At 34.1% G+C, this 16,990-nt stretch overlaps 1 protein-coding gene across 1 annotated transcript; it reads right to left on the reverse strand.

Moving 5' to 3' along the window:
* Window positions 1–11,294: 11,294 nt before the first annotated feature.
* On the reverse strand, window positions 11,295–15,854 carry LOC136849296 (uncharacterized). Its single transcript, XM_067122626.1, has 2 exons — window positions 15,813–15,854; window positions 11,295–11,576 (listed from the first exon to the last, which is right to left on the reverse strand). The coding sequence occupies exons 1-2, from the start codon at window positions 15,852–15,854 to the stop codon at window positions 11,295–11,297; spliced, it is 324 nt and encodes a 107-aa protein (XP_066978727.1).
* Between the last annotated feature and the right edge of the window lie 1,136 nt (window positions 15,855–16,990).

Below are 16,990 nucleotides of genomic sequence, written 5' to 3' on the forward strand. Positions count from 1 at the left end.
AGATTTGTAAGGCAGACAAAGGGAGAGGGGCCGGTTGTAGTAATGGATGCCGTAGAATACGAGAATAAGTTAGAACAACTGCTAAACGATGAAAACACATAAGAGGCTTGCAACAAAAAACTGGACATTAGGGGGGTACAGTGCAATTTTAACAAAAAATTAAGGGAAGCGTTGACAAAAATCTATGACAAAACCAAGAGAAAAGAATTAGACCATAGAGTAAAATCAGTGGAAAGTCCAGAGATCCCATATATTTATGGTAGCCCGAAGATCCACAACGAAGGGTGCCCGCTAAGACCGATCGTCGCACTGACGAGATCACCGCAGAGAAGGCTGGAGAAATTTCTTTCCAACATAATGGGAAAATGGGTGGGCTTAGTATCCGAAGGGCATTTAAAACAAGACATGGACCTGATAGACGAATTATCCAAAATTAGCGTAAAAGACTGTAAATTTGCAAGTTTGGATGTAACTTCCCTGTTCACTAACGTATCAGCAAAGACGACGATGGAAATAATAAAAAAAAGAATATGGAGGAGAGGGTTTATACATGCGACGTAAATCATGACGTTTTAATAAAACTGCTAATAGCGGCCCTCAGCGATAATGATTTCAAGTTGGGCGAAAACTATTATATACAAAAAAATGGCATGGCTATGGGTTCACGTCTTTCACCAATTCTAGCTAATATCTTTATGGAATGATTTGAAAAGGAAGAGGTGGGCAAAGTAAATAAAGGGAACTTAAATATCGTAATATGGGTAAGATACGTGGATGACATCTTGATTATTTACAAGGGAGAAAGGGAAGATCTACACAAGTTTTTAGAAAACATAAATAAACTAAATGAACACATCAAGTTCACAATAGAAGAAGAGAAGGAGGGAGAAATTCCTTTCTTGGATGTCCTGGTCAAGAGGGAAGGGGAAAATTTAAAATTCAAGGTATATAGGAAGAAGACACACACCAATTCATACATACATACTGTAGGTTCTCCAGTCATAGGAAAGAAATAAAAATAGGATTAATGACAGGGGTGGCCATCAGGGCTTATAGGATCTGCAGTCCCGAATTTTTAGACGAAGAGCTGGATTACTTGAGGGAGAGTTTTAGGAGATTAGGCTACCCTAAGTATTGGTGGGAGTGGGCACACATCAAAGCAAGGAAAAACTATTTTGGGGAGAGGGAAAGGATAGAAAAGGAACATTTGGTAGGAAAGAAAATAATTACAGTCCCGGACAACAACTCTATTGCACCCATCAACAGAAAGCTAAATAATTTCAAATTTATAGGCAGCTACAAAAACACCATTAGGAATAAAATAGTTAGAAACAAAAAGTCGGTAGAGGGGGAAGAGATTAGAGGGGGGGTTTATATGGCAGCGTGTCTAGACTGTGAAGAAGGGTACTATGGCGAAACTGGCAAATCATGTAAAGAGCGAAGCAAACAACATCTGCAGAACATAAGGCATTATAATCAGACGTCGGCAGTTGCCAAACACTGTTGGGAAAATGATCAGATCACAGAATAGACTGGGAAAATATGAGTTTTCTGTACAGGAACACCAACAAAACATCGAGACTGGTTGTAGAGAACGCCTTCATAACTTGCGCCAACAACACGGTGACAGGGAACACCGGAAACGGCTTTGAAGACAGCATATCTAGAAGAATCGTATACTCCACAGTAGCAAGGAAACGAAGGAAAAAAGCAAGAGAACGCACAGAAAACGGACACCTGGAAGGAGGGATCAGAGAAAGACCAAGATCACGAGGGGGTGGGGGTCACACAGGAGGAGCTAAGCTATTATAGGATTAAAAGTACCCAGCACACAGATATAAATACAGCTGGACTACGCGTCTGCTCATTGTACGGATACTTGATAATGTGGACTTTGTCCATAAAAGCTTGTAACTTTTTGAATAAAAACTCCATTAGATACCATCCAGTTTGAATGAGGTCCTTTTAGTAATTCTACTAATGCACAGAACAATTGTGTATGTGATAAAGTTAATATATATATACATATATGTATATATATATATATATATATATATATATATATACATACACAGATGTATCACGTGTTTGTTTGTAGAGCGTTGCATATAAACATAGATGTGCCATTAATGGAATAGAAAATCGGTCAAAACCCAATGTATTTTTGAAAGTATTCATATTGTTTACAATGCTTTTTTTTTGTAACTGAGTAAATAAACAACCTGTTTTCACACGCATTCACTATAATATTTTTAACACAGCAACAGTAATTGGAAAGGGCAAGGGGCGATGTTTTTTTAATTATTTTGTAAAAAAAATTGTCATGTAAAGAATTAAAGGTCGCCTTTTTTTTTCAGAGTACTTCCCAAAACAGTCTTGTGGGCAGAGTTTTTATGAGGGGATATGCGGAACTGATACTGCTTAGAAATTCTTTGAAAGTTGTTCCGTACGAAGCCCAATACAGAAAGTTTGAAAGACTCTTCTCTTGTTAGAAACTCATTTTTTTCGTCTTATTCGGGAATGTTAAATAGAGGTAAAAAATGAAAATGGAAAGAAACGGAAGGGATGTTATAGTGTGCACATACACACACACACACATACACAGCTACTTCCGTCTCGATATTTCTTTTGTTAAGATGTTTAAACGGTCCTTTGATACCTACATAAATTATAACAGTCTACATAACTTATAACCGGGGAAACATGAGAGTCAATAATCAGATTGTTTGAAGAAAAATAATAATTTTTTTATAAATGCATCAGGAAATAATTTCCTAAATCATATAGAGAAAAGATGAATAATATAACTGCGTAATGCATAAAATTTAATGAAATAAGAAGTGATTTTTAAACCAGCTATTGGTTTCTTTCCATGAACTTAGTCAAAAGTCGGATAATTTTCTCCTTCTTGCAAGAAATGTCTTAATAGTTATTAATCTCATAGAAGTTTTGGGTTGTGATTATTCTCTTGCTAATCATTCCCCCGTTCCTTGTTACTGAATATTAGTAAATAAGGATTCTTTGCTGGTTATTAATGTCGTTAGGCAACTGATAGCATTTATATATAAATTCCTGATAGTGATTACTTGTTTCATTTATAAATTTATATATATATATATATATATATATATATATATATATATGTGTGTGTGTGTGTGTTAAATAATGTGTATGTATTGTATATATATAAATATATATATATATATATATATATATATATATATATATATATATATATATATATATATATATATATATATATATATATATATATATATATATATATATATATATATATATATATATATATATGTATATATATATATGAAACAAGTGATTACTATCAGAATTTATATATATTATATATATATATATATATATATATATATATATATATATATATATATATATATATATATATATTCATCTGTAATATCTGAAGACAGCTACCTATCCTTATGATGATATACACAACATAAATAAAAAAGACAATGAGAAAAAAATTCACATATTCGAAGAAAATTCAAGATTCACAAGTTTCTCCCATGAAATATCATTTGCCCTTCACATCTCCTAGTCCTTTGCAATGATAAATAAGCCTGATGGTCCTTTCATCCATCCTAGTTGCATGAGGAAATGCATCCAGGGATTCAGAGAACACCATTACCTCTCTCCTCCAAAAGGGGTCCACTCTCCCTCAGCCCCCCCGCTTTCGCCATCGTCCCACATGTTTAAGAAAAGAAAAGAAAATTGTTTACCTGTCCTGGGCTAAATTCCTCGAGACCCTTTGGTATTTTTGGAAAAAAAGAAAACGAACTCAAAAGGTAGACCTCCGCAGATCTACCTCTGTCAAAGTGACCTCTTGAAATTTCCGCCCGGGAGAGTTCAACCTCCTAATGTGAATTAATTGCAATTTCCAAGTTTCTCTCCTCTGATGGCTCTGTTTACGAAAAATGGCTCGATTTTTAAACGGAATGTCTATCTATCTCGCTGGAGTTTTAATGTGATGAGTTATGAGATGTGAAGGTGTGGGGTTGTGGGCTGCGGCGCGCAATTTTTGGTGGGGAAGATCATTGTTGTGGTTTATAACGGGCGCGGAGATGTTTTCCAAAATTTAAGCTTCATATTATCGTCCATTTTCATCTCTCTCTCTCTCTCTCTCTCTCTCTCGTAACTACTGAGATTTGGCATTTCGTAATTTGGTAGCTCTGTACCACTTCTAAATTTAATTTAAACTAGGAATGCAAAATCTTGTCTAAGTTTTATTATAATGTTAAGGATTACATTCGCGTATCAATTAAGTATCTTAATGGATGAATATGGCTCATATATTTACTTTTATATGAGCTTTCAAAAAGGAAGTTTCACGTAACGTTTATTGCTCTAACCTGTAAAAAGACATGCATAACTAAGCTACTAAGACATACATATATACATACGTGTATACAGGCATACCTTTTTGAATCAGTTTTGAAACTAAAGAATTCGCATGAGATTATTACCCGCGCACCATTCTTTTGATTTGAGTAACGGCACTTATCTCCCCAAAACGAACGAAATTGCTCGAGGGAATAAAAAAAAAAAGTAAGAAAGAGTCATATTGTAAGGAAATGCCCTTCTTTCCTCTCGTTTAGCTCGTGAAAATCGTATGGCGTCGTGGGATATGTGGGGTCGATTCCGAATTGTAGGAACATTACGCCGATTCCCGCTTTCGAGTTAGTTTTTTTTAGATGATGCCGTCTGGAATTGCTGGGGGTGAAGTTTTCCTTTATTTTTCCATTTTTATCTTTTTTTACTTTTGGATATCATTTCTTTTACAATAGGGAAATTGAGTTAGAAGAGAACAAATGCGGAGAGAGAGAGAGTCCGTGCCCTCACTGTACGATAAGAATTCAGTATATTCACTTGAGAGAGAGAGAGAGAGAGAGAGAGAGAGAGAGAGAGAGAGAGAGAGAGAAATATCACTGTACGATAAGAATTCAGGATATTCACTTGAGAGAGAGAGAGAGAGAGAGAGAGAGAGAGAGAGAGAGAGAGAGAGAGAGAGAGAGAGAGAGATGCTATAATCTTCACCGAGGAATAAGGAATGTGGATATTCACTTCAGAGTAATATGAAACGGACGGACAGACGGGTATTAGAGCGTTTTAGAAATTTTCTTCAAAAAAGTATGTAAAGTTTATGACACCAGTACTTAGCTAATTCAGGTATGATTTTTTGTATTTTTTATATTATTTGATATCTCACAGAATGTTACATAATTATAAAAGGGATTTCTGTCAAAATAGTTAAATCCATTTAAGTACAGTAAATATTATAATTCTCTCCAGAACTTGAGTGTTGGCTGTGATTTGTGAGAGCAAAAAAAGAGAAAAAACTGGTTCCTTGCTTAACCTTGCTGTTACATTTTAGTCAGGAGGGCATTTCTGTTATAGACAAAGAAATCGATATAGAGAAATGATTCAATCCAAATAATGTCATTTTTATGTAGCCCAAACCATCTCAAATCATTAAAAAAAAAGAAAGTATCTTATTTGTGGAAGTGAAAAAAAAGAAAGATGAGAACATAATGGTTTTGAGCCAGTCAGATTCTGGGAGTAAAAATGAGATTGCCGAAGGTAAAACGGAGAATGAAAGTGTTTGTATCTTGGAAATTTGGCAAATTTTCGGTGAAAAGAAATTCGCGATGGGAGATGTTCTTGCTTTGCATTTTTATGTTGACATCAGCAGAATTATGTCAAAGTAAAAAATATGCCAAGTTAAAGATAATGAAGGAAACGCACATACCAACAGACACACAAATGAATACAGTCTCATATATATCAATTTTGAATCTGCATTAGAAATCTGAACTTCTTCACTTTGGAATAACGCGTCCAGAATTTTTTGTCTCGGGGATCACTTTCCTTAGTTCTTGTCTACGCTGCAGAATCCGCTGGATGATGAAGAGGCTGGCGTGAATTTGTATTACTATGTAAAAGGAGAGATTTTTCCATTGAAAGTTAAAAAAATACTTAATGTATCTGGTATCCTGTAGGTCCACCGGGTATTGAGAATTTTCAGGAACTGAAAATAAAGTTGCTCTGAATTTATTTCAGAAAAGGAACTCTCAGTTTTCATTTTTAGATAACCATGGGCTTACTGCCATTATTCTTTAGGCCTGAATGTTTGTAGCAGTGAAGATTGCTTTTTCATGGCCAGAAAAAAAGGGGCTTTTTTTTGGTCTTTGCTAAGAATTAGGCTGCTGTATTTGTTTCCTTGCTTCTTTGATTATAGTAGTCATCTTTCCCGAAAAGATGAAAGTTTAATTTGATTCCTGTTAATACGTGTTTTCTAATCTTGTATTTTAATGTGGAAGAACTTGCCATTTTCCTTTGTAAGCTGATGGGCTGAATTACAGGTTTATGTTTTCTGTATGGCTTCATACATTAGATCTACAATGTAGTTCTAGTGTAGCCCTGATGATAGCCGCGAGTTAATGACCGAAACGTCTGCCGGCAAAGGAAAATAAGAGGAACAACATAGTAATAAGTTGCTTTATTTCCTTCAGAGTTTTAGCCTTGAGGGTAACAGGAGATTTAAAAGGTTCGAGGAGTGAGTGTCTCAATATAGTTGACATCACGTGTGCATCAGAGAAATAATATATATATATATATATATATATATATATATATATATATATATATATATATATATATATATATATATATATATATATATATATATATATTTATAAAGACCATGTAGGGTCTCTTTTAAAGTAAGCCTATCTGCTTGTATAAAAAAATGTAACACGTTTCTTTTCACAGAAATATGTCAGATTTTTATATTTTTAGAAATCCGTATAAAAACCTACATTAAGCTGGAGAATATTGTAGTCTTTCAAAACAGACTGTTTATGGATTCACCCAGACCTTGTGGCTTTATTTGTTTCTTTATCAGTAAAACTTTGCTTTCCTGTGTATGTCGTTCTTGACTTTACGAGATCTCTTCATTAGGGATCAATTATATATATATATATATATATATATATATATATATATATATATATATATATATATATATATATATATGTATATATATATATATATATATATATATATATATATATATATATATATATATATATATATATATATATATATATATATATATATATATATATATATATATATATATATATATATATATATATATATATATATATATATGAACTGGGAAAGGATATGTAATATGTTTCATATATATATAATTATATATATATATATATATATATAAGATATAAATATATATATTTATTTATTATATATATATATATGATAGGTAAAATATATATATATATATTCCTTTTGAAATCACTTATTTTCTTCAGCAGCATTTATAGGTGGCATTTAAATGATAATTTCTCACAACGTTATTTTCAGGTCAAGGAAGGCATAGCAATGTTAAATGAAATGGGAAACAATTTTCATTTGACGGAAATTTATTTGATAAATTCCTTCATTTTGAAAGATTGCAGCTTTAGCCTTGACAGCCGTTTAGTCCAACTGGAGAAAAAAAAACACAGTTGAAGGTTAATTGAGTCCCAGTTTAGTTAAACACTTTGAGACTGTATCTTTTTAAATAGCAGTAGCCTTTAGTATCTCTATCTCTTTAAATAGCAGTGGCCTTTAGTATCTGTTTAGATAGCAGGAGCCTTTAGCATCTCTATCTTTTTAAATAGCAGTAGCCTTTAGTATCTCTTTGAACAATAGTAGCCTTCAGTATCTCTTTAAACAGCAGTAGTCTTTAGTATCTCTTTAACAGCAGTAGCCTTTTGTATCTCTTTGAATAGCAGTAGCCTTTGGTATCTCTTTAGATAGCAATAGACTTTAGTTTCTCTTTAATTAGCAGTAGCCTTTAGTATCTCTTTAAATAGCAGTAGCCTTTAGTATATCTTTAAGTAGCAGTAGCTTTTAGTATCTCTTTAAATAGCAGTAGCCTTTAGTATCCTTAAATAGCAGGAGTCTTTAGTATCTCTTTAAATAGCAGTAGCCTTTAGTATCTCTTTGAGTAGCAATAGCCTTTAGTATCTCTTTAAACAGCAGTAGCCTCCAGTATCTCTTTAAATAGTAGCCTTTTAGAGCGTTTTCATTGCGCGCATTTATTTATTAGTGACTAACACTGACAGATAGACACACACACACACACACACACACACACACACACACACTCACGCATATTTATACGTGTGTGTGTGTTAGATGTCATATCATTGCGAATCCTTTATTTTGTGGAATTTTCACCTATTTGGAAATGGCGAGAAATAAGATTCATCACTGATACGTACAACTAAGTGACACCATCTTGATATTCATCAGTAGAAATAATGAAGTTTCCTTCGGGAAAGTAATTTGCTTTTCAAAATTTATTTTTTTGTGTTCTTGTCTTAGAGTTTTGGTTACGTTTACAAACTCCTGATATTTGAAGAATTGACCTAGAAATGTCAGTATTGTAAACTGTGATTATGATGTAGACGTCCCAGTAAAATTTTATTATTGGCAGATGTATTCCCGAATCTGTCAAGTAAAAGTTGTAATGAAACGTCTGGAATAGGGTCAGGTTTAAAGGGAAATGTTATATATATATATATATATATATATATATATATATATATATATATATATATATATATATATATATATATATATATATATATATATATAATTATATATATATATATTATAAATGGAAGCGCTTATATAAAACGCGCACAATCTTCCACAACATTAATCTAAACATTAAAGCGTTTGCAGCTTATTATTCCTTTCTGGGCCATCACAGCATATCATATAAAGCCATATGGTTCATATCTTTAGGATATACAAGCACGAGTGCACACACACGAATATGCAGAGAAATATGTACAAGTATAGGCCTCTATATATATATATATATATATATATATATATATATATATATATATATATATATATATATATATATATATCGTATATATATGCAAAGAAATATGTACAAGTACAGTCACTCAAAAATGTTTTGCAACATGTTCCAGAAGTTTTCGTTCACCTGACAGTAATTTGTTCGTTTGATATTTACAAGGAAATGTAATTTTCTTATTCGATTTTGGTTATTAATCATACGGTTAACAATATAAAAAAGAATGGTGAGTGAAAAATTCATATTACGAAAAATGACGAAACATTTTGAAAAAATTTCACTTCAGATGATTGGGCAAAAGAGTCAAAGAAGAAACTATATTTCGAACCCAGATAAAAGCTTATTGACTAATAAAACAATATTGAATAATCATCAATGAAATTATATATAAATAAAGCAAGAAAGAATTCAACCATTATCATTGTCAAAAACAAAGAAGAAAAAATCTCATAACGTCGTATGTTATCGTGTTACTCCACATTCGGGCAGCAAAGTTAAACTAAACTGTCTCGTCACTTGCACCGATAAGATGGGCAACAGACTCAGCCGCACCACATTAGCTTGCATAAGACTAATGTTTCTATCATAGATATTGCTCGGCAGCTTAGCGTAAATAAAACAGCCATGTATAGACGGATACAGCAACAGAGAGAACGAGGAAATATGATAAATTCATTGTAAAAAGTGGAGGACGACCCCATTGTTGCACTACTATTAAGGATCATCATCGGATGATCACTGAAGGAGGCATCAAGGAGCTCCGCCTAACTCCCCCCTGACAACCGGTGTTGCTATAAAGAGAGAACATTACGCTCTCCTTTCAAGTTGCTGCTCAAACCATTCGTAACAGGCTACATGAGACCAAGATATTATTTCATCACATTCCTGCCAAGAAACACTTCATATCAGAGAAGCACAAAGAATAGAGGTTAGGGTTTGCGCTACAATATAATCCAGTGGCCGATGATTTCTGTAAGAGTCATCTTTTGCGATGAGGAGGAAACATTCTCCACTGATGAGCATGGTAGTCTTCTTCACTGCTGGCATTTAACAATAACTAAATTAATGTTGAACTTCATGCTAATTTTAATTCTTTAGAAACTTAGATAATAAGAAATACAAAAATAGGCATTATATATTCAGTTAACTTCATAAGAGGCATCAAAATGATAGGCTTAAGTAACAATGAAAGAAAATGAGAAATTACACACACACACACACATATATATCATATATATATATATATATATATATATATATATATATATATATATATATATATATATATATATATATATATATATATATATATATATATATATATATATATATATATATGTTTGTATATATGTATATATTTATATTCTATGTATTACAAAAATAGACGTGAAATCTGTTAGTCTAGTTCAGTATATTTTATATTAAGTTTCACTAGTTCACAATATACATAGGATTGGTCATTCAAAAATTTGATTAATAATAATGTGCAAGCAAATCTTTACAAAAGTCGTATTTGTTGACGTTAATAAGGCTAAAAGTTCTACTTATAACAGTCGTAGGCCTATGTCTACAAAGTTCACACATGTGAAGGAGATAAAACAACGATAGTGATGGCATTTGGAGAGGAAAATATTAAAACATAAGAATAGCGATGACCTCTGAAGTTTTAAAGTAACATCCTTTAATCAAGTAAAGCATGACAACAGTCAACATTATCAGAAAAAGTCCTGTTTAAGGGAAACTGCGGGTAATTTCTCGTACTGGGTGCCAAATAGCGCCAGATGTCGCTATTATTTTGAAGTATGTTGTCCGAAAAATATATACGAAGTATGTTGCAAAACATTTTTGAGTGATTGTACATATATATAAAATGAAGGCCCAGGTCTTTTCAGCATAAATTTCTAGAGGTGGAAATGAACATTTTTATAATTTCATTAATGACCACTAGGCTGTAATGAGGCTAATGGATAAAAAAAAATTCTGATTTGTCAGTAGCACATTGGACATGCATTTATTTGCATATGGACATTTTTCACTTCCTTCAAAGAGTTTCATGAATTAATTGATTTTTAAAGCTTCAGGAGATTAAAAAGTACTCTGCAGCGATATTCCAGAGCCGATGGCTTATTAAAAAATACAGTTGGTACATCTCTCTCTCTCTCTCTCTCTCTCTCTCTCTCTCTCTCTCTCTCTCTCTCTCTCTCTCTCTCATGGAGTAGATCGGTCACGAATGAAAAATTTGTCTAGCGATAATTTACGTGGAGACCAAGTGAACATTAAAACTAAGATGTGACAGTATCATCAATAATTATAGTAATGAACTTGCTTTTCATCAGTACATTGAAAATATTGTCTACTAGCTGACCAGCCCGGTGCTGTCTGGGAAAACTCTGAATGGCAGTCTACGGGTAGGGGAAGGAAAGAGGGAATGAGGAGAGGGAGGTGGAGGGGAAGGGGATGGGGAGGTGATGGATAGGGTGTGGGAAGGGGGCAGGGAGGATGAAGGGAAAGGGGGATGGGGAGGGGAGAAGGAGGGGAAAAAGAAGGGAAGAGGGAAGGGGGAGGAGGAATTGGGAGGGGGAGGGGAGGATGAGGGGAAGATAGAGGCGAGGGAAGTGGGAGGGGAAGTTGTGTTCTTCTATTATAAGATAATCAAACGTATCTCCACTGGACAAAGAAAATCAATAAAAAATATCTTATTTCTACGATTCATACTCAGGTGTGTCTGTGTGTTTGGGTGTGGGAGGGCGGGAGGGAGAAGGCCTGTCTCCCTTGCAACAACACATGGAACTTTTATTGACTACATGAAATGCACTGCACAGCAAAGCAGAGGAGAATCGTGCAAGGATCTGTCTTCAGCAATTTGCACGAATTCATATTGGCTTCAGTGTATGTTAACGTACTACTAACTCTCTACTGTACGAAACTTCAGAAACTCAAGGAAGAAATGGGAGTATAATCATTAAGCCTAGTAGTAGAAAAAATCGAAATGGTGGACTTATTTGATAGTGTGTGTGATCATCTAAGTGTTTGTGCTTTTTTCTGTTTATGTTTTTGTTGATGGTCTGACTGACTGAGTTCTACTTTTTTCATATGGACGCTCATCCGTAGAACAGTCATGGGAGAACTGACAGATAAACCTTATCATGAATACACAGCCTTAGTATGTAGTGAAGTATTGTTACCAAATCACTCAATAATTATTATTATTATTCCAGACGTAATTTAAACTGACTTTATAACGAAATACGCCATCGAGATGTTATGAAGTAGTCGCTATAACAAATTCCGAAGGCAAAAACAAAGAAGAAACGATCGAATTAATGAGGAAATTTACATTTGGACGAATAAATAAAAGCAAATACTGTCACCATACACCTTGCACGTTGGGTTGAGCTAGCAGCTACTATTCATGTGCAAATGAGGAAGACGGAAACTTTCGAATGAAGCCTTTTCTCTCTTTCTAATATTATTCCAAACCTCATTTAAACCGACTTTATAACGAAATACGTCACCGTGACGTCACAAAGCAGTAGTTATAATGGAATCCAAAGGTAAGAACAAAGAAGAAACAAACGAATTATATTTGAATTAATAAAAAAAAGGGAAATGCTGTCACCATATATCTTGCCCATCTGGTTGAGCCAGCAGCTACTTGAATGCCTTAATACGTGGATAAAAGACACAGTAGCCTGGATAAGTTGGGTTAAATGATAGCCACGTGCCAAATTTTGTCTAGATCGGTCAAGCAGTTCGGATTTCTATAGTGCACAAACATACAAAAATCCACTTTTACATATAAGATTAGTGTAACAGGAAATATGAATTTATTGAAAAAGTCACCAAAAAGGGGACTCATTTCGATATATACAATATGTTTCACAATGAAAAATTGAAAGTTAGAGAGAGCTACATGTATATATATATATATATATGGCTATATATATAATTTAGGTAGGTTCCAGAATGCAAGATCCTATATACCTAAATGCCTTAATGATGTAATGTCAACACCGCCGCCATCTTGATGGCGGCCGCCCACTTGTCCATGTCACACAATACCTTTCATTTATCATATATAAATTCCCTTCGGTGATATCCATATATATATATATATATATATATATATATATATATAAAAATATATATATATATATATATATATACTAGCTGACCAATATATAGCACTGCCTGCAAAAACAAAAATTTGAATGACAAACAACCCAGCACTAAAAAACAAAAACTTTGAATGACAAACAATAAACTCTCTCTCACTCTCTCTCTCTCTCTCTCTCTCTCTCTCTCTCTCTCTCTCTCTCTCTCTCTCTCTCTCTCTTTCCTGTTAAGATAGTTGGTTCAATTACACAGCCCTGCATTTTTGACATTTTATATTTCACCCCTTCTCACCCCACATTCTTATCAGGGCTGAGCTTGGACTTAGAGGGCACTGGGAGTGTCACTATTCATCTCAGCAACCTCAAAAACTATGGATTAGACACTAACATCTCTCATTTTTTACATTTTATTTTTCTCCCATTCTCAACCCAACCCAACACCCCTTCTTATCGGGACTGAACTTCGACTTGAATTGCATCGGGAGTGTCGTTGTTAATCTCAATGACCTCGAAAACTATGGTTAGACGTTAATATCTGTTGTTTTCGGTTATTTTTACATGTCACCGGCTCCCACCCCTACCCCCTTTCGTGCCAGTGATGCCTTACCCCAACAGTATTCTATCCCAGATAGTAAGTTATATGTACACCAAGTTTGGTTGAAATTACCCAATGGGTTTTAGAGCTATGTAGAAACATACATACACACACATCCATCCATTTATATATATATATATATATCCATATATATATATATATATATATATATATATATATATATATATATATATATATATAAGCTGATCAACCCTGCACTGCCTGGGGAAAACACTGAATGAAAACCGAAAACTCTCTCTAAACTCTCTCTCTCTCTCTCTCTCTCACTCTCTCCCTTTCTTGTTAAGATAGTTGCTTCAGGTATACTGCCCAGCAATTTTGATATTTTATATTTTACCAATTCTCCACCCCACCTCTCCTTTTCTTATCAGGGCTGAACTTGGACTCAAAATGCATCGAGAGTTTCACTATTCATTTCAGCGACTTTGAAAACTATGGATTGAACACCAATATCTGTTGTTTTCAGTTATTTTTACGTAATACCCCCTCTCCACCCTTTCTCATCCACTCTTCCTATCGGGGCCGAACTTGGACTTAAGGGCATTGGGAGTGTCAGTATTCATCTCAGCAACCTCAAAAACTATGGATTAGGCACTAATTTCTGTCTTTTTCAGTTATTTTTACATGAGCCCCCTTCCCACCCCCAACCCCCTTTGGCACCAGTGATGTATTACCCCCACAGTATTCTTTCCCCAGATAGTAAGTCTTATGTATACAGTACCAAGTTTGGTTGAAATTGCTCAGTGCATTTCAGAGTTATGCTGGAACATATACATACGCACACGCATTCAGGCGTATAAGGAGATAGGGGCCAATATGCCATTTTTTAACAAATACAAAAAGGCCATAGAAAAGGAGAAACAAATGGTTAAAGTTAAAAGTTTGTAGCAGGAAAACCATTAAAGATATTAAGATGAAACTTGCGGCAAGTTATAGATGATGATGTTGGAATTTTTACAGACCCCCAAAATTTGTTTGGGAATGGGTTGCGCGCACGCAAGCGCGCATCAAAGCAGACAATAAAATAAAATCATTAATATTTTTGTGGTTGTAAATGACAGTAAAGATTTTTTGCTATAAAATCATTTCACCATAACCCCTCGCATCCCTATTGCATTATTGGCGCGCATGCGCGCGTAAAAACTCTCGCAAAATAGTACAATAAAGAAAGATTATTTTTCTATGTTGTAATTTAGAAATAAATACTTTCTTGGTAGATAGTTGTTTCATTCCGACCCCCACTACCCCCAAAGTCCTAAAATTGTATTCCAGATTCGCAAGCGCGCGTCAAAACATACGCACAATAGCAAAGCGGAAGGAATTTAAGAGAAAAAAATATAATAAAAATAAAGGCATTTTTTCTTATTACGTTGTTTCATTTTAATCCCTCAACCTTCAGAAGTCCCTAATATGTATTGCAGGTGCAAAGCCCTCGTAAAATCATACGCAAAATAGCAAAATGGAAGGAATTTATAGTTTTAAGTAAAAAAAAAAAAAACAATAAAGGTATTTTTTATTGTTACGTTGTTTCATTTTAATAACCTAACCCTAAGAATTCCCTAATTTGCCTTAAGGGAGCACAGGCAAACAGCATTTTCATAGTATGAACATTAAACAGTACAATTGAAAAAACATTGTTAGAAAAATAAATGTAAAATAAGAATATTTTGTAACACATCGATCGCCACAAAATAATATTGGAATAAGATAATAATAATTGCATGCATGCAAGCAAACACAAAAACAACAAACACAATCTTACCTAAAGCAATGATTAAGCATTAGAAAAAAAATAAGACTGTAAATTGAATGAACAAGGACAAAAACGTTAATGAAATGGCAATAAAACAAAATAATTAATGATAATAACACTCACCCTCCCAAAGATCTTGCATCTGCTCCAAAGGCGCCCCCCCTCCCTCCCCCCCTCCCCCCACTGATTTGACTTAGTAGTCAAAAAGATTCTCCTGCACCTCATCATCGTTGTCCTCTGAAAATTCATCTTGCTCACGACGACTGGGGGCCTTGTTTAGCTGCAGGCTCAGGAGGGGGCGGGGAGGGTACCCTGTGCAGCAATAATTTGCCGGAAATACTCTTGCTTTACAGGAGCTATGTACAGGCAAAGGGTTTTAAGGTCACTCACAGGATCTTCCCCATGCACAGAGCTATCACTATCATCAGCCATTATGACTAATCACGCTGAATTTACGTAAAAAACAGTGAAAAACACGAGTGCAATACACTAAGCGACCTGTAAACATTCACGTGGTCTTGGAAGTACTTTAAAAGTGTGAAGGTACGAAGCCACTGATTGGCGGGAATTACTCTACTCTGCCAAAGCAGCCCAAGTCGGGCATCCTGATTGGCCGTCAAGAAGGCGCGAGTGCCACTGCGTGTATTTCCGTATCCTTTTACCGAGTCGAGTAGCATAAGTCCCTTTCTAATTAACTGCGGAGCAAATTTTGGCCATAATCTTTCGGATGAAAAAAATTGGTTTTCAACCTAGAATAGCTCTTATAGATAATGGTGCTTATAAGTCATACCATTGGAAGAAGCATGACTAGAGCAACATTTTATGTTTTTTTTTTCTCTGGCATATACGCCCTCTCTCCTTAGATGAAGAGCATGACTAGAGCAACATTTTATGTTTTTTTTATATATGGCATATACGCCCCCTCCTTAGATGCCTGTATATATATATATATATATATATATATATATATATATATATATATATATATATATATATATATATATATATATATATATATATATATATATATATATATATATAAAGTTGAAATCACATAAACTCGTCCACTTCTGCCATCATTTGTGCAGATAACCTCATGCTTCAGTGATTTTGCCTGTTGAGCTCCTGTGTAATTGACTGTGGTTCATAGCCAACATAGAGCACGCTAGGGGAAGTAATGTCAGTTGTATGTTTCAATAACAACTACATGGTTAACATCCTTTAGAGCCAATTTTTCTCAGATTAAGTTCAGACACACACACACATATATATATATATATATATATATATATATATATATATATATATATATATATATATATATATGTGTGTGTGTGTGTGTGTGTGTGTGTGTGTGTGTGTGTGTGTAATGCATATGTAATATATATTATATGTGATGTGTGGGCTTGTGTGGGGCTAGAAGTGATGATATCTATTTTCACTCTCAAGTACTCAGCTATAATACAGAAATCTCAATTACATTATCCCAGTATGGTATGTTCCGTATCATCTACACTTTTTTTTTCTCGGGAAGTAAATGCATTTACCATGTCCCTCGCCACACATTA

Source organism: Macrobrachium rosenbergii, chromosome 2 (genome assembly GCF_040412425.1).
Source record: "Macrobrachium rosenbergii isolate ZJJX-2024 chromosome 2, ASM4041242v1, whole genome shotgun sequence".
Lineage (NCBI taxonomy): Eukaryota > Metazoa > Arthropoda > Malacostraca > Decapoda > Palaemonidae > Macrobrachium > Macrobrachium rosenbergii.

What these genes read in the sequence shown, in the direction of transcription:
- LOC136849296 (XM_067122626.1), bottom strand. Translation starts at nt 15,854, where the DNA reads ATGGCTGATGATAGTGATAGCTCTGTGCATGGGGAAGATCCT. An exon ending in CTGTGCATGGGGAAGATCCT is followed by an intron (nt 11,577 to 15,812) that starts GTGAGTGACCTT and finishes ATCTTATAATAG; the next exon opens with AAGAACACAACTTCCCCTCC.